A 20,703-nucleotide genomic window follows, 5' to 3' on the forward strand; every position below is an offset into this window, starting at 1 on the left:
AGTATACTGGTTGGTTTTTAGGGTAAAATCTTGGATTCTGAGTTCCTGAAATCGAGCCAACCTCTAACACCTCTGAGAAAAGCATTCCCTGAATGCTGTGGTCAAGCCTCGCGGCGCCGCTGCAGAGCCCCGCGCCCTTCGCGTGCGCACCAGGCCGCAGACGCCCGCCCGCTGAGCCTGCTCGGAGGCCGGGGCCAGGACGGGGCAGCCAAGCCCCACAGCGCACTGTGGGGACGTGCTGCGGGGGAAGGGACACGGTAGCTTCCCGTTTCCGTGAGGCATTATGGGGCCCAAACTGAGTCATTCTCATCATAGTGTAGAGGGGAAGTTTAACATTCCAAGGCTGACAGTCCTGAGAGGGGCAAATGTGAGGAATTAGCAAAGGAAGTAAATGCAGAGTAGCCTTGAGCACGGCCATGTTCTCCATCTCGCTGGCCCAGGAGAAGGGGAGCAGTTGAGGTCTAATGGGTTGAGGCCCGTCACCAAAAAGAAAGAATTCAAGAGCAAGCCATTTAGAGAAAGGGACAAAGATGAAGAGTACGAGTAGGAAAGGAGCTACTCTGTCACCAGAGTGTGGGGAAGTGGCCCCACCCCTGCCCGCCACTGCCGTGATGCCTCTCACAACGGGTTTTATAAGTTTTTAAAAATTAACTAGCTGTACAGGGAGGGGCTTACTCTTTAACTTTGGGTTTATCATCTACATCGGGCGGTTTTTCTGTTGCTTAGGGCTGCAGAATTACCCACGGGGAGCAGTGGTAAGAATGTCCAGACTTTGTGGCTCTCACTGCCGGAGGGAGAGGGGTCTTGTGACTCTTTATGACCTGCTGACTTAGGTCAAGGCCTAAAACCAAAATGACTTGACTTCGATCAACTGGCCTCCCGAGCCTCCCTTGCCTCCTGTCTCACAGTGGTTCGAAGACAACCCCGGTTTTAGGACACTGGTAACAGTGCTGCTCAGAGGACATCATGATACGTTCTCAAGAGTAATTTTGCCCTTTTGGTGTCTCATGGGGAGCATTACTTTCCTCCGGGAGAGAATCTCAGCAGCCGAGGGGCTGGCCTGGTGGGCCGGCCTCATCCCTGTTTGCGGTAGCCTCCTCTCGGGACCCCCTGTGGCAGGAGCCCCTTTGTGTTTGCACCCCTGCGTCCGCAGGGCTGTTGTCACCGAGGATAGACAAAAGTAGGCCCTAAACAGGAATGAGCTAAAAATTTCTTTTTCGTTTCTTTAAATCACACGGTTTGGCAGACAAGCCCAGAGGTTTTTAGAGAAACACTGTATTCCATGAAAAAACAACCGCAACAAAGAAAAGTTTCTAACTTTGCCTCCAAGAACTTAGCCAGAGTTATCTTTTTTTAACTTGGGCCATTTCTCACCCGTCAAGGAAGGCCCATCCGAGTGACGGCAGCCGGAAACCCACAGTGCTGCTGGGCCCGGGGCCACAGTAACTACCAATCTGGGGGGGGGGGGGCTCTGGGTGACTGCCAAAGCCCTTTGATTCGGGGCTTTGGGCTTTGATGTCAGGTTATAGTTCTGCCAAGTCGTGTGACCTTGAGCAACCTAGTTAACCTGAGCCTCCGAATCCCCACCTGTAAAATGGCGGTAAAAACAGGATTAGTGGCATCACCTGGGTGGCTCAGTCAGTCAAGTCCCTTCAGCTCAGGTGAAGCTCAGGGTCCCGGATGGAGCAGCGTGGGGCTTCCTGCTCAGCGGGGAGTCTGCTTCTCCCTCTCCCTCTGCCCCTCCCCCCTTGTGCTTTCTCTTCCTCGCTCTCTCAAATAAATAAAATCTTTAAAAAAAAAAAAAAAACAGGATTAGTAATTCCTGTTAGATACTCAGTAAAGCCAAGGTTCACTTTTAGGCTTGGCACTGGCCCTATTACAGGCCCCGGAGACCCTAAATAACAATGCCATGGAGTGGGAAGCAGTGTATGAAGGATCTTGCTAACCAAAGAAAAATCCAATAGTTCTTTCCAGAATATTCTGAGAAAGGCTGAATTCAGCCTCAGAACCCAGATTGATTGCTTGGGCAACTCTTCGGTTTGGCCCAACGGCCATCACACTACTGGTTTAGTTCCCACGTGTGCCCAGCCCCGAAGGCAACGATGTGGTGTGGCTGAGGCATGAGCTACCCCGTGTGGACTCAGGTGCCATGTAGATCAGGATATAAATTATAAGGTTAGGTTATTTAAGTTATTTATATATGTGTAATTTCAATACTGGGTACAGTAGGTCAAATAATGGCCCCCTCAAAGATGTCCATGTCCTAATCCCCAGAACTGTGAACTTTGCCGATGTGATTAAGTCAAAGACGAAGAGGATTCTGGATTACCCAGGTGGGCCCACAGTAGTCCCAGGGATCCTTAGGGAGGCAGGCAGGTGAGTCAGAGATGGGGCCGCAGGTGAGAGTGTCGCTGGGCCACGGAGCCAAGGAACGCAGGCGGCCTCCGGACGCTGGAAAAGACAAGGAAACAAGCTCTCCGCAGGAGCCTCCAGAACGAGCGCCACACGGCCCACCCAGACGGGGGACTCTGACCTCCAGAAAGGTAAGAGAACACATTTTGTTGTTTTCACCTGTCCTGTTTGTGGCAGGGTGCTCCAGCCGCAATAGGAAACGAATACATGCCCAGTCACATCAGAAAAAGGAAGGAAGTATGGTCTAGAACAGTTTTTCACATTGAGGGTCAGAGCCCATTCATGGCTGTAAAAATCCGTTTAGTAGGTCCTGACCAGCATTTGGAAAAACTGAAACAAGAAAAGGACATTTGGCATGGCAGTGGGCGCGCGTCACGATACCTAGGCTTCGGATATATGTGGGGGTGCATACGGGGTCACAGTATACAGCCCTGTGGGTCGTGAACAGAAAACGTTAGCCACCACTTTAACGTCATGCACCTCTGGCGGGGGGTCCCAGCAAGGGTGCAGTAGCCACACCTTGGAGACCACGGGACCAGGCCCCGAGGTGCGCAACTGCTACGCGTTACCTACTCACAACAGCGCCACACGGTTGCAACTGTTACTGCCGCATTTTAAAGATGACAGAACAAGGGGTGGGGTGGCTCCCTGGCTCAGTCAGTGGAGCAAGGAAGCGACCTTCGATCTTGGGATTGTGCGTTCGAGCCCCACCCAACGTGGAGGGAGCCGCCGTGGTCACCGCTAAGCACGCCCCCTGCTGGGCGAGGACACGGGGTGGAGATGCCTAGTGAGCAAGCCCAGGTGAGTCAGCCCAGGCTCGGGGGGTGGGGTGAGGTCACTGAAACTGTGGGAGGGGACCCTTCCAACTCTACCTTGGAGGGTTTCGTTGCAGTTCCCAATCAGACTGATACAAAGCCATGTGGTTGTGCAACAGGTGCCGACCCCATCGGGCCGGGATACGAGACGCTAAGCGTGTTCTGGGCCTCCTGGGCTTTGCCCGCCTCCCATGCAGGTGTGGCCTGGGAAAGGAGACAAGGGTTTCTCCTCTTCCTCCTCACAGGGATCAGGTGGCAATCCCTTGATCTCAGGGAGAGCGATACGTGGTCCCCATGTGGGGGTGGGCACACGCTGGGACAGAAGGAGATCAGACCGGGTGCTTCGGGGAAAGGGTTTCCTCCCTGGTCTCCCCACTGCCTGGGCCAGCCCACCACGTCCAGAGTCCAAATGCCTGAAGCGTGGCTGCCCTCTTGTGACCAGGAGGCAGCAAGGCCAGTGCAACCAGGAGGTAGGAACAGAAAGCCGGAAAGAACCTTGAGGACCTGAGGATATTGCCCCAGCCCCGGGATGAGTGCCCTCTTCCAAGTCAGCCTGGGTGTGTAGCTGCATTTCTTGGAAACCTGAGAAGGGGGAGTGCGGCATCTTCATCCCAGAGGGGCGGGGGAGCAGTTTCCAGGAAGAAACGAGCTGTTTGAGTTGTTCCAGAACTTGGAGTGAAATCCTTCCACCCCAGGTTCCCCTCACTCAGGAGTTGCTTCACTTAAGGCTTGGAGAACTTTGGTCCCCGCAGGACACCCCCCGGGGCTTCCCAGTGTGAGGTGGTCTTCCCTCAATGTCCAGGTCTGTGAGGGGGCTGGCAGCGCTTATCCTGAGTTAGCCTCACTTCACAGGTTCAGAGATAAGAGCACTGCAAGAGGAGGGCTTTGCCTGGAGCTCATTTTTCTTTTCTTTTAAAGATTTTATTTATTTGACAGAGAGAGAGAGACAGCCAGTGAGAGAGGGAACACAAGCAGGGGGAGTGGGAGAGGAAGAAGCAGGCTCCCAGCAGAGGAGCCTGATGTGGGGCTCGATCCCAGAACGCTGGGATCACGCCCTGAGCTGAAGGCAGATGCTTAACGACTGAGCCACCCCTTGTTGGGGTTCCTTCATTCATTCACTCGGGCAACAGGTGCGCGTGGAGCTCCTGAATGCCAGGTGCACGAGGCAGAGCAGAGCAAACCATACCAGCCCGCTCCCTGCTCACAGTTTATATGCTCAGGGGTTCCTATTGGTCCGATGCTTCTAGTGACGAGGGACAAAGTCTCAACTCAAACCAGCTGTACAAGTGGAGTCCTTGGCTCACTGGTCTGAAAACCTCCAGAAGCAGGCTGGGCTTGAGCTGACCAGTCAGAGTTTGACCATTTCTCTGGGATTTTCCCCACAGCTAGTTGGGAGGGCTGGTGACAGCCCCGCAGGGTCTCCTCCAGCCGGGAAGGTATGGTAGTCCCACTAACCGTGGCTGACGCTTGCTGAGCTCTCACTGCGTGCTGGCTCCTGGAAGAGCTCCCAGGTTTGGATATATGTCCTCCTCCCCAAAACCCCCCAGGAGGCAGAAATCAGTGTAACAGGAGCTGGGACTGGTGAACAAGGGATCCTGCTGGGAGTCTCTCGGACACCTCCAGTGGGGCGTGGGTTGTGGACAAAGTGAGCTAAGACACATGTCCTCCAGGATGAACCGACGTTGGCCAGGTGGGGACAGGGTGGGAAAAGTGTTCCAGGCAGAAAGAACAGCATGTGTCAAAGCCCCAAGACCTGTCAGGGTGGGAGTCTGGCCCCAGACCTCCTGCGATCGGGAAGACTCCGCACCCCATCTGCTGCTGGCCGCCGGGGGAGAGGCCTGACCCACTGAGAGGGCACAGCAGGGTCTTCAGGGTCTCCCCCATCTGCCCCTCATCTGGCCACATCTCCAAAGCTGAGGCAGAGGCTAAGGACGGAAAGACCGCTGGGGACCACTTGGCCCAGGACCCAAATTCATGTGGTTGCACGGCCACCAGGCAACTTAAAGGAGAGAAGTGGGGTGCAACGGAATCAAAGGGCAGGAAGTCGTCATTGAGAGAAGGAGCGGCGCCAGCCAGAGTCGCTGCAGGAGGCCAGCGGCCACCCCTCCCCGGGGCGCATTTTGCAGTGAGGGCGGGAGGGCAGGGGCTGGCAGCCCCGCCTCGCCCTCCTGCCCGCAGCCGGTTCCCGGCCTGCACTTTTTGCGCCCTGTGGCTATCAGCTCACAGAGGAAGGATGGAGAGGGCGCCCTCTCGGCGGTGGGGACGTGCGCACCCCGCGTAGCTGCTGCTCCGGCTGTGCGCCTCCCTGAGCCTCAGTTTCCCCACGCGTAAAGTTGCGAGGGGCAGTCGCAGATCATTTCTGGACGCCTGGGCCCCTCGCAGCCCCCACCCCGGATGGCTGGGCGGGGCCTGGGATCTCGCCGCCGCCACCCTGGTCGCCGCCCCCGTCCCCGCGGGGCTGAGGCTGGGAGGCCCCGCCCCCCGCCCACGAGGAAGTGGCTGCGGCGCGGCGCGGGGCCCAGAGCCGGTTCGGCGCGTCGACTGCCCAGAGTCCGCGGCCGGGGTGCCCCGAGGTGAGGGGGCTGAGGGACCCTCCGGAGGGGAGGGGGCGCCCCGAGGGGAGGGGGCGGGGAGTTGCCTGCAGGTGAGGAGGGTGCGGGGCGCTCGTAGACGTGGGGGCGTGGGAGGGGGTGCCTGGGTGAAGGGGCACAGGGCTGGGGGCTTGCCACGTGTGTGGGGTCGCCTGGAGGTGAGGGGACCAGGGGATGGTGGGCCGGGCCCGGGTGGGCGGCCCCCTCCGGGCGAGGGAAATGCAGGGCTCCCTGCCCCCGGCGCCCTCGGGGCGGCCCGGGCCCCCTTGCCGCCGCCCCCCTTGCCGCCGCCCCCCTTGCCGCCGCCTCGGCCTCCCCTTCGGCCTCCCCCTCCCTGACCCTGCCCCGCGGTCGGTGCCCCCCGCTATTTCGGGCCGCAAGGGCCCCACGCCCAGTCACTTCCCCTCCATCCTCCAGCCTTCCGGGTTGCTTCGGCCGGGAAATGAGCTGGCGCCCCCGCCCACCTTGCCCCTCCCTCCCCTCCCCCGCCCCCTCCCCCCCCCGGCCCCCTCCTGGGCCCCCAGCCCAACCCCTGCCCCAGGGGCCCGGGTCCGAGGTCCTCACGGGGAGGGGGTCCCGAACCCGGACAGAGCGGCCCCTCCTTGGCCGGCGGGGAGAGCAGCGGGACCCGCCCAGGGCGGTGACAGTAACACTGAAAAGACTAGCGGGAAGCCCCGGAGCCAGCGTAGCGCGGGGACCGAGCCGGAGGCTCCCCGGGTTCTTCCGGACTGTCCCTGGATTCCCCGCGCCTGGCAGGCAGTGCTGCCCAGTGGTTAAGGGCACCCGTTCCCCGTGAGGCCTCTGGGACGGGGTGAGAGTGCTAGCTTCCGTCACTGGACGATGACCTCAGCAAGCCACCTAACTTCCCTGGACCTCAACCTATCTTACCTGTAAAATGGGGACTACTTGGGATAATGTGTGGAAGGCACTTGGCAACACACCAGGCACACACAAGGTACAAATGTGCTCTAACTGTTGCCACTGGCATTATAAGGCCTGCCCACATTTATCAAAGTGTCTGGATGATGCGAACCTCTTGAGATTTGGGGCCAGAATCCCAAACTGGGCCATGTAGGAGCTGTGTGGCTTTGAGCGAATCTTGGCTTTTTGTTTGAGTCTGTTTCTGTCTGTACAAAGTGAAGATTTAAAAAAACAAAAACACCAAAAAAAAAAAAAAAAACCCACAAAACTTTTTAGGCTTGCTTTCAGGGGTAAGAGAGAATGTCTGTCAAAGTCTTGGGTAAAAATACTGGGCATTTAAAGATGCCAGTGAAGGTAGTTTATGTGTGTCTTTGTGCATAATCCACACACATCCTTTCAAATAGTTAAATGATACCCCAACATGTTAGTGTCACAATTTACTCTTGCTATATTTGTAGTCCCTTGGATTTTTCCACCCTTCCCCTATGCTAAAGGGGGTTATTATGAACATGTTTGCTTAAAAAAAAAAAAAAGTCAGTGGTTATGTCCTTAGCACCAGAATGAATTTATGCCACCAAAGAGTGTTAATTTTTAAGTTCCTGTTCGTGTTACTCTGCTCGTTCCAACCCAGTTGTTCAATTGTTATTGCATCGCTCGTCACAAAGGCTGAACAAATGAGCAACAAATGAGAGTTTCTCCACAACCCTGCCAACATTGAGTTTTATGTGTTTTTGGATTTTGTTTTGTTTGGATTGCTTTATTAATAAGTTTTATGGTGCCTTTCTATGATTGCTTTCATTTATATTTCTTGACTTGATTTTTGCCTGGTTTGTAAGACTTCAGGAGCAGACCTGGGGAGGAGGTATTGGCTGGTCTGTCTGGGTGGCAAGGGCTATTCTATGCACAACAGGAAGTTGAGTAACTGCTTCGCACGTGTGCAAAATGGCTTGCTGGCAGCTCCCTGGAGCGTCTGAGCTGGGTGGGGACTTCCCTGAGTGCCTGTAGGGCCAAGATCCTGGTCCAGACTGCTCCTGCCTGGCTTAGCCTCAGATACAGCCAAACCTCTAGCTTCAGACGTGGCCAAGCTTCTTTGAAGGCAGTAAGGAACCTACAGCCGGTACCTTGTTCAGCCCCAACCTTTTCTGATTGAGATGTGAAGGAAGTATTGGCTGACGCGTCCAGCCAGTATGGACAGTGTCAGAATTTGACCCCAGCACCTAAGGAAGGAGCGCTAAGTCGGACTTTACCTGGCTTGCTCTGCTTTGGAGGGGAGCTGAGTTCTTCCCAAATGCTCAGGGAGGACCTTCTAGATTTCAGGTTTCCATGCTTTGCTAATCATTGACCCTAATCAGGAAGAAGAAGAAAAAAAAGAAAAAGAAACACTGAGCACATACCCCCCCCCAAATACTTAAAAATTGCATACATATGCCACTGAGATAAAGCATATTCATTTCTTATAGCCCATCCCCTAAAGAAAAGGATGGGGTTCGTTCAACCACATTCAAGAAATATTGAGCACCTATTATGTGCCAGGAACTCTAGTTGGTGCGGGGGATACATGGGTCACCAAAACCTACCTCCATATCCCAGTGTGTGGTCTCTGGCACCCCCTGGAGGGAAACCCACACCCTACTTTGGAGACCCAAACCTCTCCCAGACCTCAGGCCACCCTTCCCTGTGCTCTCCCAGCCCCAGCCCTGGGTGATCTCCAGCGCATTCATACTGAGTGTTCTCTGTGTGCTGGAAGGATGTAGGGGAAGGGCTACTGGGAACACGGAGATCCTGGCTTTAGGCTGGCAGAGGGGAGCCAGCCAGGGGAGACCTGGCGTTTGGCCCACACTCCCCCAGCCTGTTTCTGGGGTAATGAGGCACAGATCACTGCATGTGGACTTCTAGTCCCAACACCGTCCCCAGAGCCCCTTCCTGCCTCTGTCCCCAGTAGTCCAATGGGCCCACTGTGCTGGCTCCCAGGGCCACAGTGACAAGTGGGTGGGTGTTCCGGAGGCCATGGCCTCAGCCTGCCTTTGTCCTCCCCCCACCCCACCCCGGAGCCATTGCCGAGGCATTGTGTTGTCAGCACACTTGGGCAAAGCACCTCTAGCCGCATATTCTTTAGGGTGACTGGTTGGCAGTGGGTGCTAACCCATCCCCCATGGAGGTTTTCCTGGGAACGATGAAGTCAAAGTTCCGGCGACAGGGTGGCCCCATGTGAAGGCTGCTTCTCTGCGTCTGACCACTGGGAACAATCCAGTGATTCTCCTCTAGGAGGATGTGGCCCTGAGGCGACAGTGGCCAGAGAAGCTACTCCCCTCTCTGGGTTACCACTTCCTCCTTGCTAACTTGGGGTTTGGAGTCCTTGCCGAGGCCCAGCTGGTTTTAGTTGTTTTGCAGAAGTTATGAAAAGGGGAAAATGCACCTCTTCTCTCCCACCCCCTTCCCCCATATCTACCCCCGGCCCCTTTAAAGTGTTAGTTAATGCAGTGTACTGTGAGTATTTGTCTGAATTCATGCTGAAGTGTGATTGGCTGATAGATGTGGTGTGAACCCCCCCCCCCGCCTGTCCCACTGTGCCTGTGGCCATCTTTATCAGCCCCTTCCTCTCCCACTTGAGGACCTTTGGGTCCCAGGAAACAATGGTCAGGGCTCCCCAAGTTCTCTTGGCTGTGTTACTAGTATGGGGGCTGCCGTCTTCAGCAGACCCAACCTCTCTGTCCTTGCAGCCTGGCCCCCAGGTCTGGATACTCTTACCAAGCAAGACCCTGCAAGAGGCAGAGACGCCCAGCCACACAGTCCGGGAGAGTCGGAGCTGGGAAGTTGCATTCTGCATATGAGCTGTGGGCCCAGAGACCCTCAGGGCCGTAGCCACAGAGCTTCTTTCTGGGCCACCAGGGGCTGAAGGGGTAGGGGGTGGTTGGCCTCCACAGCAGCCAGCGAGAGCCCGGCTGGGGTGTGGAAGTGGGCCTCTGGCCTTATCTCTGCCCCACTGGTGACCTTGGAAAAGCGGGGTGGGCACTTTAGCACAGAGAGGCCTGGTGCTCCCACTTCTTAGTCTTGCTTCTGTGGTGTGGATGGTGATGAAGTGATCCAGCCAAGCTGGATGCCCGTGCTGACCCGGCCCAGCGGCACCGGAAGTGCTGGGGGACGTCCCCATCAGGACTGCTGACCTGAGCTGAGCACCCAGAGCGCCACTTCCGGGGCCTTTGCCTTCCACAGAGAGGCCTTATATGGAGAGGCTGGGGAAGCAGCCATGGTGGGAGCAGTGTGCTTGTGTGTGCGCGTGCAAGGCTGAACACGTGGGAGCAGTGTGCTTGTGCATGCATGTGCGAGGCTGAACACGTGGGAGCACATAAGAGCAGTGTGCTCGTGTGTGCGCGTGCGAGGCTGAACATGCATGAGTGTATGTGGCCTGGGCTGCAGGTGTATCAGCTTTCTCCTCTCTTGTTGGTCGAGGACCCACTTGGTGCCCTGCTCTAGCCATATCCCTGCTCTGTGGGTCCGTGAGACCTAGGCTGCCCCAGGAACCTTCCAGAGCTTCCTGCTATAAATGAAAACGGGTTTTGCATCTGGGGTGGGCAAGAGGAGCAGGGCCCACAAGGCGGGGAGCTGGGAGTCAGGAAGCCAGGCCCGGCAGGATGTGTGGTGCCGCCTGGGGCAGGCCATCACTGAGCCCTGGATTTCTTGGCTGGACAGTGGGCTACATGCAGCCCGTCCCTCTCTTGCGGCGGGGCCCCAGCTCCATGCTGTGCCTTCCAGCAGGGCCTCCAGGTCAGCCATGCGGGTGAGCTCAGCCTGACAGGTGGCCGTTCTCCTGAGGGGCTGGGTAGGTGCCCACTAGTTTCTCTTGAGCACTGAGGAACGAATAGAATTGAGTCCCTATGCTGTAACCTGAAACTAGTATAACACTGTGTCAATGCTACTGGAATTAAAAAAAATCAAAAAACGCCTGGACTGCTTAGACCTGGCAAGTAAGGAGCATTCAGGAAATGTTGGGTGGTGGTGGTTTTGTTGGTTTTTATTCTTAAAGATTTTAAGTCACCCAACATGGGGCTTGAACTCACAACCCCGCCCCGCGTTCAAGAGTCGCACGTTCCACCAACCGAGCTGGCCTGGAGCCCCAGTAGTTTTTTGTTTTAATTTTTTAATAAAGAATGTACTCTGCTGGGCACTAGTGACAGTATACAGTTGTCTTCATCATGTACTTATGAGCACCTACTGTGTGCCAGGCACTTGGGCACTGGGGAAAGCAGTGTGGACGAGTGAGAACGGTGTGCGTCCAGCTCCTGAGTCCCAGCTGGGGAGAGACCGCAGGTGCTGTGAACGAGTACAGGGTAACAGGGTCCGTGGTGACTCTCTGTGGGGAAACTTCACCCGGAATAGGGAGCCCGGGGGAGAGGCAGGTGGCTGCATTTGCAAACAGTGGTCAGAGAGGGCGTGCCTGAGAAGGTGGCCTTGGAACAGAGATCTGAAGGGCAGCAGCATGGGCTGGCCATGCGGGGGTGGGGGGGGTGGGGGGGAAGAGCTCTGGAGGCCAGGGAACAGCCATTGCAAAGGCCTGAGGCCCGTGTGCCCTGGAATCAGCCGCTGGGCTAGCTGGGGGGACAAACTCCCACACGGGTGGGTGGTGGCTGGGAGTGACCCCACGGGAACACTGTGTGCCAGGTAGGGCTTAATGTCTTGTTTTACCCTCTCAACACCTCTGGGGTGCAGGATTCCTGTTCCCATTGTGCAGATGCAGACACTGAGGTTCGGAGGGGTGAGCGACGTGCCCCCAGGGTCAGTCACTGCTGGCAAGCGGTGCGGCTGGGCTACGCCCCAGACCCCGCGGCTGAGTGGGGAAGTAGGGCGAGCATGGGCCTGAGGAAGTGATGTTCCCTTTGCGTCTTTCCAGATGAGTAGGGCTTTGCTGAATGGAACAGGGGTGGGCAGAGCTGGGGGGGAGGCAAGCGACTGCCCATCACCCACTGTGGTGTGTGTCCCACCCCACCTCAGGCTCAGCGGGCACCTCAGAACTCAGCAGCAGGGAGGGGGCTGGAGAGGTGCAGTCAGGGCGGGGCCCAGTTCTGGGGGTGCACCCAGCTGCCTTCTGTACCCACCTTCACCCCCACAGTCCAGCCACCCACTCAGGGCCCTGTCCTGCCCTCCTCCTCGTGGAAGGAACAGCAAGTGGGTTTTCTGGATGAGGAAGGGATGTGTCTGTGTGTCCGTCCGTGTCCTCAGCTGCGCCCCTGCAGACTGGCTTCCTCCCCTCCCTCTCCTGAAAACAGGAGCTCTGGGTGTGCAAGGCTGCCTGCTGAGTGCTGGGCACCTCGCCTTTCATCCTCACCTCACTTTTTTTTTTTTCCAGATTTTGAGTGAGTGCACGTGCGCAAGAGTGGGGAGGGAGGGGGGATGGGGCAGAGGGAGAAGACTCCCCGCTGAGCAGAGAGCCCCATGTGGGGACTCGATCCCAGGAGCCTGGGATCATGACCTGAGCTGAAGGCAGACATTTAACCAACCGACCGAGCCACCCAGGCGCCCGATTCCATCCTTCTTGGGCCAGGCGGGGGGGTGGGGGGTCTCTCCCCTTGAGGAAACTGAGGCACAGATGAGTGACAGCCGACCTGACACAGGGTCTGCACACCCCACTCAGGGGAAGGCCAGGCTGGCTCCTGCTGCCCTCCCGCAAGGTTGGCCGGGGCCTGTGCTGGGATCAGAGGCGGGGCTGACTGGGGGTCCCTTCCTCTCTTGGGCACAGGAGCTAAGCAGCCATGGCCTACCACAGCTTCCTGGTGGAGCCCATCAGCTGCCATGCCTGGAACAAGGACCGCACCCGTGAGTGCCACTGCCCACAGGATGATGTGAGGGGGGAGCCCCCTGAGTGCATGCTGGCAGTAAAACGGCCAGGCGCCCTAGACTGTGGGCTCTGAGGGCTGGCTGTCCCCCTCCTTCACCTCCAGTCCTGAGTGTGGAAGAGGGGACGGACGCGCTCTGGGCACACGCAGGGGCAGCCGGTGAGGGGTGGAGGGGGGAGTGCGGCCCCAGCCTGGGCCGGGCCTGTCGCAGGTGCCACTCGGGCTCCCAGAGTGGGGTGAGAAATGAAGACGGCTTGGAGGAACACACGCAGGATGAGGGGAAAGCACTGGAGGCAGAGGCAGTGGTTCAGAAAAGGTGGCCAGGGAGGTCTTTTGGAGGTGAGGGAACCAGCCGTGCCAAGGCCTCGCAGTGGGAGAGCCTGGCATTGTCAGGAGCAGCAAGGAGCCCAGGGCTGGAGTTGGGGGGCAGAGGGCAATAGTGGGGAGAGAGCTCCCAGAGGTCATGAGAGTGCTGTGGGGGTGCCTAGGGGTAGTGGGTGCAGGTGAAGGATGCCTAGTCCCAGGGGAAGGGTCTCAAGGTGCTTCAGGGAGCCCCGCACCAAGGCAGAGGGGTGAAGGGCCTTCCTAGGAGAGGGGAGTCATGAGGGAAGGGGGAACCTGGGCACACACACCTCCTCCCACTGCCTACCCCCACCCTTCTCTCCTGCAGAGATTGCCATCTGCCCCAACAACCACGAGGTGCACATCTATGAGAAGAGCGGGGCCAAGTGGGTCAAGGTGCACGAGCTCAAGGAGCACAATGGGCAGGTGACAGGTATGTCATGCTGACTGGGCTCATTCTCCTGAAAGGAGATGGGATGGGGCAGGGCCAGCCAGTGTCATCCTCCCAATCACTGTGTTAGGTAGGATAGTTTGGGTTGCAAGTAACACAGCCCTAATTCAAACTGGCTCAAGTTACAAAGGGATCATGTTGGCTCATGTTACTGAAAAACTGAAGAGGTTTGTGGGCTTCAGGAAAGGCTTGATCCAGCAGCTCAGTTCAGTGTTACCAAGGACCCATTTCTTCTGTCTCTTGGCTATCCAGCATGTTTGGTGATAGTTTGGAGAGCTGTAACGCTCTCTCTCGGTATTCTAGTGGCACCCCCTGGAGCAGTTTGCATCCAGATTGTGGCCTCTAAGCCCCTCCTACACGGATACCAGAGAGCCTTTTCACTTGGATGGCTTCAGCCTGTTTCCTCCCCATCCCACAGGCATCGACTGGGCCCCTGAGAGTAACCGAATTGTGACCTGTGGCACAGACCGCAATGCCTACGTGTGGACACTGAAGGGCCGCACGTGGAAGCCCACGCTCGTCATCCTGCGGATCAACCGGGCTGCTCGCTGTGTGCGCTGGGCCCCCCAGGAGAACAAGTTCGCTGTGGGTAGTGGCTCCCGTGTCATCTCCATCTGCTATTTTGAGCAGGAAAATGACTGGTGGGTGCCTGGGCAGGGTCAGGGTGGTTTGGGAGGGACCCTAGGGTTGCAGACCAAAAGCTGGTGGGACTAGTGTCCCAGAAAGCACGGGATGGGGTGTCAGGAGCCCTGTTCACATGACCCTGAGGAGGTAGGTCCTCTCTGGACCTTGTAGGTGAGGTGACGGGCACTCCCACAGTCCTGTCTCAGTACTAAAGGCATAGACTACACCAGGACCGCCTCTGTGGGCATTGCCTAAAGCCCTGCACACACACTCGCATGGACTCCCTGATAGCCCTCTGGACTGGGCATCTGTTGTCCCCACTTTTCAGATGAGCAAAAATAAGGCCCTGAGGTCCGGTCACTCGTCCGAGATGTCAAGCCTTTTGTGCTCTAGGGACGCATCATCTTTTCCCCTGGGTCCATGAGGGCAGAAGCTAGGCTGGAGTCTGGGAGACCTGAGATCGAATTCCACCCTGGCCAGTTAGCTGCTATGTGACTGAGCCTGGCTCAGGCTTGTCGTGAGGTTTAAAGGCTAGCAGGGATAGAGTTCCCAGCTGGAGGGGACCCAGCACCCCACGGGCCTGATCCAGCCGAGAGGCCCGTGGGCCAGTAGTGCCCAGGCCCCTCCCTCCAGGGATCCTGGTGGGGGGCAGGGGGGTCTGCAGGGCCCCATGGGAACGTGGAGTTCCTGGGGCACTGAGGCCTTGGGTGCTGAGGTGACCGGTCCCCCTCCCCTCTGCGTGTCTGTGTGTCCAGGTGGGTGTGCAAGCACATCAAGAAGCCCATTCGCTCCACTGTCCTCAGCCTGGACTGGCACCCCAACAACGTGCTCCTGGCTGCGGGCTCCTGTGACTTCAAGTGCAGGTGAGCAGGGGGGCCCCCAGACATCAGCACAGGAACCAGGGTGGAGGGAACCCCACACCCTGCCTTCCGGACCCGCTCTGCCGCCAGCAGCGGGACCTGGGACCTCAGTCCAGCATCTGTGAGGTTTTGCTTTTGGAGGGGTCGCCATTGGGTCCTGTTTCCTGCCCATGGAGAGTCTTGGCAGGACACGCCCCTTGCTGCCTCTGCATGTCAGCGAGGACGCTTTCCTAGGCCCTCATCTCCTGCCTCCTTAGAGCCCCGCTCCTGTCCTTGTTTCCTTGTCTCCCATCTGAAGGACGAGGGGGTATGCTTTCTCACACTACATGACTGAGCAGCCTAGACAGACCTGCCTCATTACCTTGGGCCTGGAACGTAGTGTCTCCAGTTGCCATTGGCTGTTTTTGCTTCCGGGCCCAGCACCCGTGAGCCTCCCAAGGCCTGTGGCTCCCAGCTCCAGACACAGGGCCTGGGTCTCTGAACCACGCCTGGGAAACAAGGCTCTAGCAGGCTCCAGGGGCTCCTCTGGAGGCCCCGGACATGGAGAGGGTAATGTCCTACTGAGGCTCTGTGGGGTGGGGAGCTGGTTTGTTGGCACCTGACCCTGTGCTGGCCCTGGGATGGAGTAGGAAAGTGGTGTACTGGGAAGAGCTGGTGGGGAAGGTGGGCCGGACTGGTTTAAGGTGCAGAGCCGGGCGGGGGGGGGCAGCCTAAGGGCTGGCTGCGGAGCGCAGGCACCTGCATGATGGGGGACAGGACACCCCCTGGGGGCTGTAGCAGCCGTGCACGGTCAGTCCTTAGATGAGGGCCCAAGGGCCCTGGGAGTTCATGGACACTGAGCCAGGAGGTCCCCACTCCACTGTGCCGAGAGGGCCCAGGGCCCCAGACTTGCCCAGGCGTGAAGCTGCAGGTCACAGGAAACCTGCTCTGGTACCCACAAGGTCCCGGCTGGACACTCGGGCCTCACCAGGCCAGTCTGGGAGAGAAGGCCCTCATCAGGCTGCTCCCAGACTCCCCAGTCACCGCGGTGTGTTTCTCTTGTCGGTCCCTGCAGGATCTTCTCGGCCTACATCAAAGAGGTGGAGGAGCGGCCGGCGCCCACCCCCTGGGGCTCCAAGATGCCCTTCGGGGAGCTGATGTTTGAGTCCAGCAGTAGCTGCGGCTGGGTGCACGGTGTCTGCTTTTCAGCCAGCGGCAGCCGCGTGGCCTGGGTCAGCCACGACAGCACCGTGTGCCTGGCCGATGCCGACAAGAAAATGGCGTGAGTACAGGCCACTGGGGTGGGAAGGGGGGCAACCAAGGCACCAAGTGGGAGGGGCCGGCATGGCTGACATCTCTCTCTCTCTCAGCGTCGCGACTCTGGCCTCTGAAACGCTGCCGCTGCTGGCCCTGACCTTCATCACAGACAACAGTCTGGTGGCAGCGGTGAGGCAGGGAGGGGGAGGGAGGGGAGTAGTGCTAGTTAGAGCGGCTCTCCACTGGTCTCCCCCCACCTTCTCTTCCTCCTTGGTCAGATCTGGCGGCTTATGCTGCGGTAACAAGGCCCGGGTAGCAGCGTTTATCGCGCTGCAGGTGTTGGGGGGGCCCTGCTCAGTGCAGGGGGGGCTTCGTCTCCAACCTGCTCCCCAGCTGCCATGGAGGCAGAAGGGGGAGGCAGAGAATCGTCCCCTGGACCCTGAGGTTTCTGCTTACATCTTATGGGCCAGGGGAAAGGCCAGGGCCACACCTAACTCAGTGGGTGTGGGGGGCAGCACAGTCCTCCCGTGCACCCAGAAGGACGCCGCTCTCCTCCTCCCACCCACCCATCTCCTCCCTTTTCACCCCTTAGCAAACACACTCGGGTCCCAGAGGGGGTCAGGCCTGCTTTGCCTACAGAAGCGTCCAACTGTGGAGTATTCTCCCAGAGCAGGTGTAACTGTTGGGCAGGGCAAGGTCCCTGAGCTTCCAGGGGAAGGGAGCCACCCCTAGACACCCCCCCCCCCCCAGCAGCTGGGCCCTGTCAGGGTACCTGGGGTGGGCCTGGCTGTGATTCTGGGCTGGCATGGGCTTCCCTGTAGCTCCACCCCAGTCCCACCACCATACTCCTGGCCAGACACCCCCTTGGTGTTGTTCCTTGTCCCCAGCCTCTGTTTCCCTGTGCATAAAATGGGGGCGCTGTGCCTGCCCTCGGCCACGCTCCCGTGACATCCCCACCCTGTCGCAGGGCCACGACTGTTTCCCGGTGCTGTTTACCTACGACGGCACCACAGGGACCCTGAGCTTCGGCGGGCGGCTGGATGTGCCCAAGCAGAGCTCGCAGCGCGGCCTGACAGCCCGAGAGCGTTTCCAGAACCTGGACAAGAAGGCGAGCTCGGAGGGCAGCGTGGCCTCTGGCGCTGGGCTGGACTCGCTGCATAAGAACAGCGTGAGGTGAGGGCAGGACCCACCTTGACTCCTCTCCCAGCAGCATCAAAATGCGGGGGGCCCTGACTTAGGAAGTGGGGTGACCTCCAGGTGGCACAAAAACAGCATCAGGTGAGGGCAGCGCAGGCGGTGTGCTCTGTGTTTTCAGGACACGGCGGTGTGGGGACCGTCACTGTTCTCTGGGCCGACCAGAGAGCAACCAGTCCCGTGGGGCAGGGCCATGGCCGAAGCAGCCTGCTGTCGCCTCCCTGAGCAGCGAGGCAGGATGAGGCATGAGAAACTGCTCAGGACGCCCCAGTCCTGCCAGCCCCAGATGTCCCACCCCACAGCCAACCGGGGACAAGTTCGGCAGGCCTTCCTGACCGGGCGCCCCCGACTGGCTCGGCCCCTGTGGCCATCAGGTCCGGTGTCCTTTTCAGACTCAGGGCCTGAACCCGGCTTTCAGGGCTTGTCAGAACAACCCCACGGGTCCTCCCAGCCCCCGGTTTTGCTTCCCCCCGTCCTGCTACACTCCTGTCACTCTGGACATTCCCCATACGTGGGATTCGTGCCCTGCCCGGTTCCATGTACATGGGCTTCCCTCGGCCCCTCGCACACTGCTGCTTCTCCAGGCAGACTCGTGAGCCCTGTCCTCTGTGGGCCCTCCCGGCCCACTTCCCGGGCTCTCTGCGGGGCTCACCCCAACTGCACAGCCCAGCACTTCTCACCGGCAGCTGACCCGGGGAGGGTGGGAGCTCCTGGAGGGCGGGTGGGAGCTCCTGGAGGGCAGGCGGGCCCGAGGCCAGCTGGGACCCATCAACCCGCCTCCTCTTTGCAGCCAGATCTCAGTGCTCAGCGGGGGAAAGGCCAAGTGCTCCCAGTTCTGCACCACGGGAATGGATGGCGGCATGAGCATCTGGGACGTGAAGGTGAGTCCTAGCCCACCTTGGACTTTCCGCTCTCTTTATTCCTCCAGGAGAAAGGCACTTCTTTGGGATGAAGGCGGGGGCGGGGGGAGAAGGATGAGGGGCACTTCCCTTTACGGCTGGGATTCAAACCCAAGTCTCTCTGACTCCAAAGACCAGGTTCTCTGTCCTCTGTGAGGTGGGGGCTGGGAGCCAGGTCCCTGAGGGTGGGGTGAGTGCGGGACAACTGAGAACCAGCCTGTCTGTTCTGCTGTCTCCTTCCAGAGCTTGGAATCAGCCTTGAAGGACCTCAAGATCAAATGACCCGGGAGGCATAGACTGCCCTCATCCCAGCTGCCGGGGGAAGGCGTCAGGGAGGCTAAGGGTCGCTTTGCTGAATGTTTCTAGGGTAGCAGTTTGGGTCCCCCTGGGGACTGCTCCAGCTGGAGGGGAGGGAGGGGTGGGAAGCTTTTCTTACCTATTGAAGGAACATGTGCCTTTTTCTTATAAAGAAATGCTTTCATTTATTGTTAAAAACAAAAATGTTCTCAAAGCACTGTGCTGGTCATGAACTGCTTCCGAAACACGGATGTAATAAAAACAGTATTAGAGCTGGTCTCCTGTGTCTGGGAGAAGCGCGTGTTCCCACAGGCACAGGTCCCTTACTTCTGCTTTACCAGCAGAAAATTGATCCTGAAGCCCAAGGGCCTTCTCCTCTCCGCTCCCCTTTCCCCCGCAGTCCAGTCAGGGCGCGGCCAGACCCCGATGGCTTCCTGTCACTCGGCAGTCGGATTCCCAGACTAGCGCTTCACATTCCAGGCTGCTTTGTGGGCTTTCATGGAAATTGATTTCTCTACTTGATGTTTGCAGCTGGTTTCTGATAAATGTGCATCGTTTCCTCAATTTCCCTCCCACTCCTATTTTACACAGAGGGCCTTTTCTGTTTAACACATGCTTCTCAGTTACCTAATTACTCAGTCACAGCTGGGTAATGAGTTACATCCACAGATCCTAATTGTGAACTGTCCTTACATTTGCAGGACGAAGGGTACCTAAACATGCATTCTCCCGGATTGTTCTAGGGCCTATCCCTCAGGATAGCTGCCAGTCGGAAGAGGCCCACTGACTTTTCTAAAATCACGAGATAGAAATTCTAAGATCCCAAGAGACAGGCCACACAACTCCTCTTATTCTGAATGCTTGCCAAAGCCCTCCCGGCCCATACCAGCTCTCTGTAAAGTGAGCTGCTGGTTCTGGAGCAGATGGGACTACTGTCAGGCCCTGGAAGGCCAGGAAGATGTCCACATACCTTTTTAATTTTTTTAGCTCACCTCAGGGCTGAAAAGTGGCCCCAGAATATCTGTTCTTCTGAGACCCTGACAAACAGGCTCCCTTCACTCAGAGAAGGACGAGCAGCAAGCATGCTCTTGTTCCGCTGCAGAGGCCTCGCAGACATCAACTGTCTGCCCTCGTTATAGACACAATGCTTGTTAAAACTGATAGGCTCAATCTTTTGTTTCTAAGAAGAAGGAAGAGGCATTACAGGACACGGTCGGATAGGGTTGGGGTCCTCAAAGCATGGCCAAGGCTCCTGTGGCAGGTGGGAAGTCCCATCAGGGAAGGAGGGGATCTAGACCCTGTTCTATGATGGACATATCACCAGTGGACACTAGGACCACTGGCCAGACTTTCTGGGCCTTCCTCTGTACCCCACCCCACTGGATGTTGCAGACAGTGGAGGGGACAAGTAGCTCATAGTCTGGTGGGGGCAGCTGAAGATGACCCCCTCAATGGGGGGGGCGGGGAGCTGGTGGAGCAAGAAAAGGAGGGATTAGGACTGAGGGAAGATTCCAGGCAAGTCATAACGTGCAAGGAGGGCTGTGAGCAAGGATCTGATCTTTCTAGGAGCCGGGGGACTGATGTGTGCAGGACAGGGATGAGGTGGGTGGTGAGACTGGGAGGTCCCCAGAGACCAGTTCCTGGAGGTTCTTGGCATTGTGGGGAATCAAGCCACTAAATGGGAAGTGACATGAGGCTGCTGCTGCAGCTGTGTGGGTGTGAGGGGACCCGGGAATAGCACAGGAAAGAGCTGGGATGACCTGGGAGAGTGGAGAACACAACTGGGAAAATCCTAACACACAAGTCATTCTGTCCATACTCTGGGGTGCCTGGGTGGCTCTGTTGGTTAAGCATCCTCGATTTTCAGCTCAGGTCACAATTTCAGGGTCGTGAGATCGAGCCCTGTGTGGGGCTGAGTATGGAGCCTGCTTGGGATTCTCTCTCTCCCTCCACCCCCCACACCATGTGCATGCACTCTCTCTCTCAAATCTTTATTTAAAAAAAAAAAAAAAGGCAGCCTTGTTATCCCTTTCTAAGACCAAACTGAATGCCGGAGAAAGAAGTTACCTCCTCAAAGTCTCACGGGCGGGACGTAGCAGAGCCAGGATCCTAACTCAGGTCTGACTTCCAAGCCCCAGCTGAAACGTACTCCATGTGAGTCCGGGTCTCTAGCTGAGCCAGGGAGGAAATGCCTCGAGCCAGAAGTCTTGCCGGCAGGTCACCCAGGTAT

At 57.8% G+C, this 20,703-nt stretch overlaps 1 protein-coding gene across 2 annotated transcripts; it reads left to right on the top strand.

The window, feature by feature from the left end:
* The first annotated feature begins 3,188 nt into the window (after positions 1–3,188).
* ARPC1B (actin related protein 2/3 complex subunit 1B) lies at positions 3,189–18,745 on the top strand. 2 transcript variants are annotated; one of them, XM_045773897.2, is made up of 10 exons: positions 3,189–3,213; positions 12,474–12,550; positions 13,241–13,345; positions 13,782–14,004; positions 14,743–14,850; positions 15,902–16,108; positions 16,197–16,272; positions 17,051–17,256; positions 18,068–18,158; positions 18,420–18,745. In XM_045773897.2, exons 2-10 carry the CDS (start codon positions 12,487–12,489, stop codon positions 18,456–18,458), a joined length of 1,119 nt encoding a protein of 372 aa, XP_045629853.2. In that variant the 5' UTR covers positions 3,189–3,213; positions 12,474–12,486; the 3' UTR covers positions 18,459–18,745. The 2 variants fall into 2 exon arrangements, with proteins under 2 accessions (XP_045629853.2, XP_045629852.2); XM_045773896.2 differs by lacking the exon at positions 3,189–3,213 and adding an exon at positions 5,651–5,800.
* Positions 18,746–20,703: the final 1,958 nt, after the last annotated feature.

The sequence above is a fragment of the Ursus americanus genome, chromosome 2 (assembly GCF_024610735.1).
Source record: "Ursus americanus isolate L20-20 chromosome 2, mUrsAme1.1.p, whole genome shotgun sequence".
Classification (NCBI taxonomy): domain Eukaryota; kingdom Metazoa; phylum Chordata; class Mammalia; order Carnivora; family Ursidae; genus Ursus; species Ursus americanus.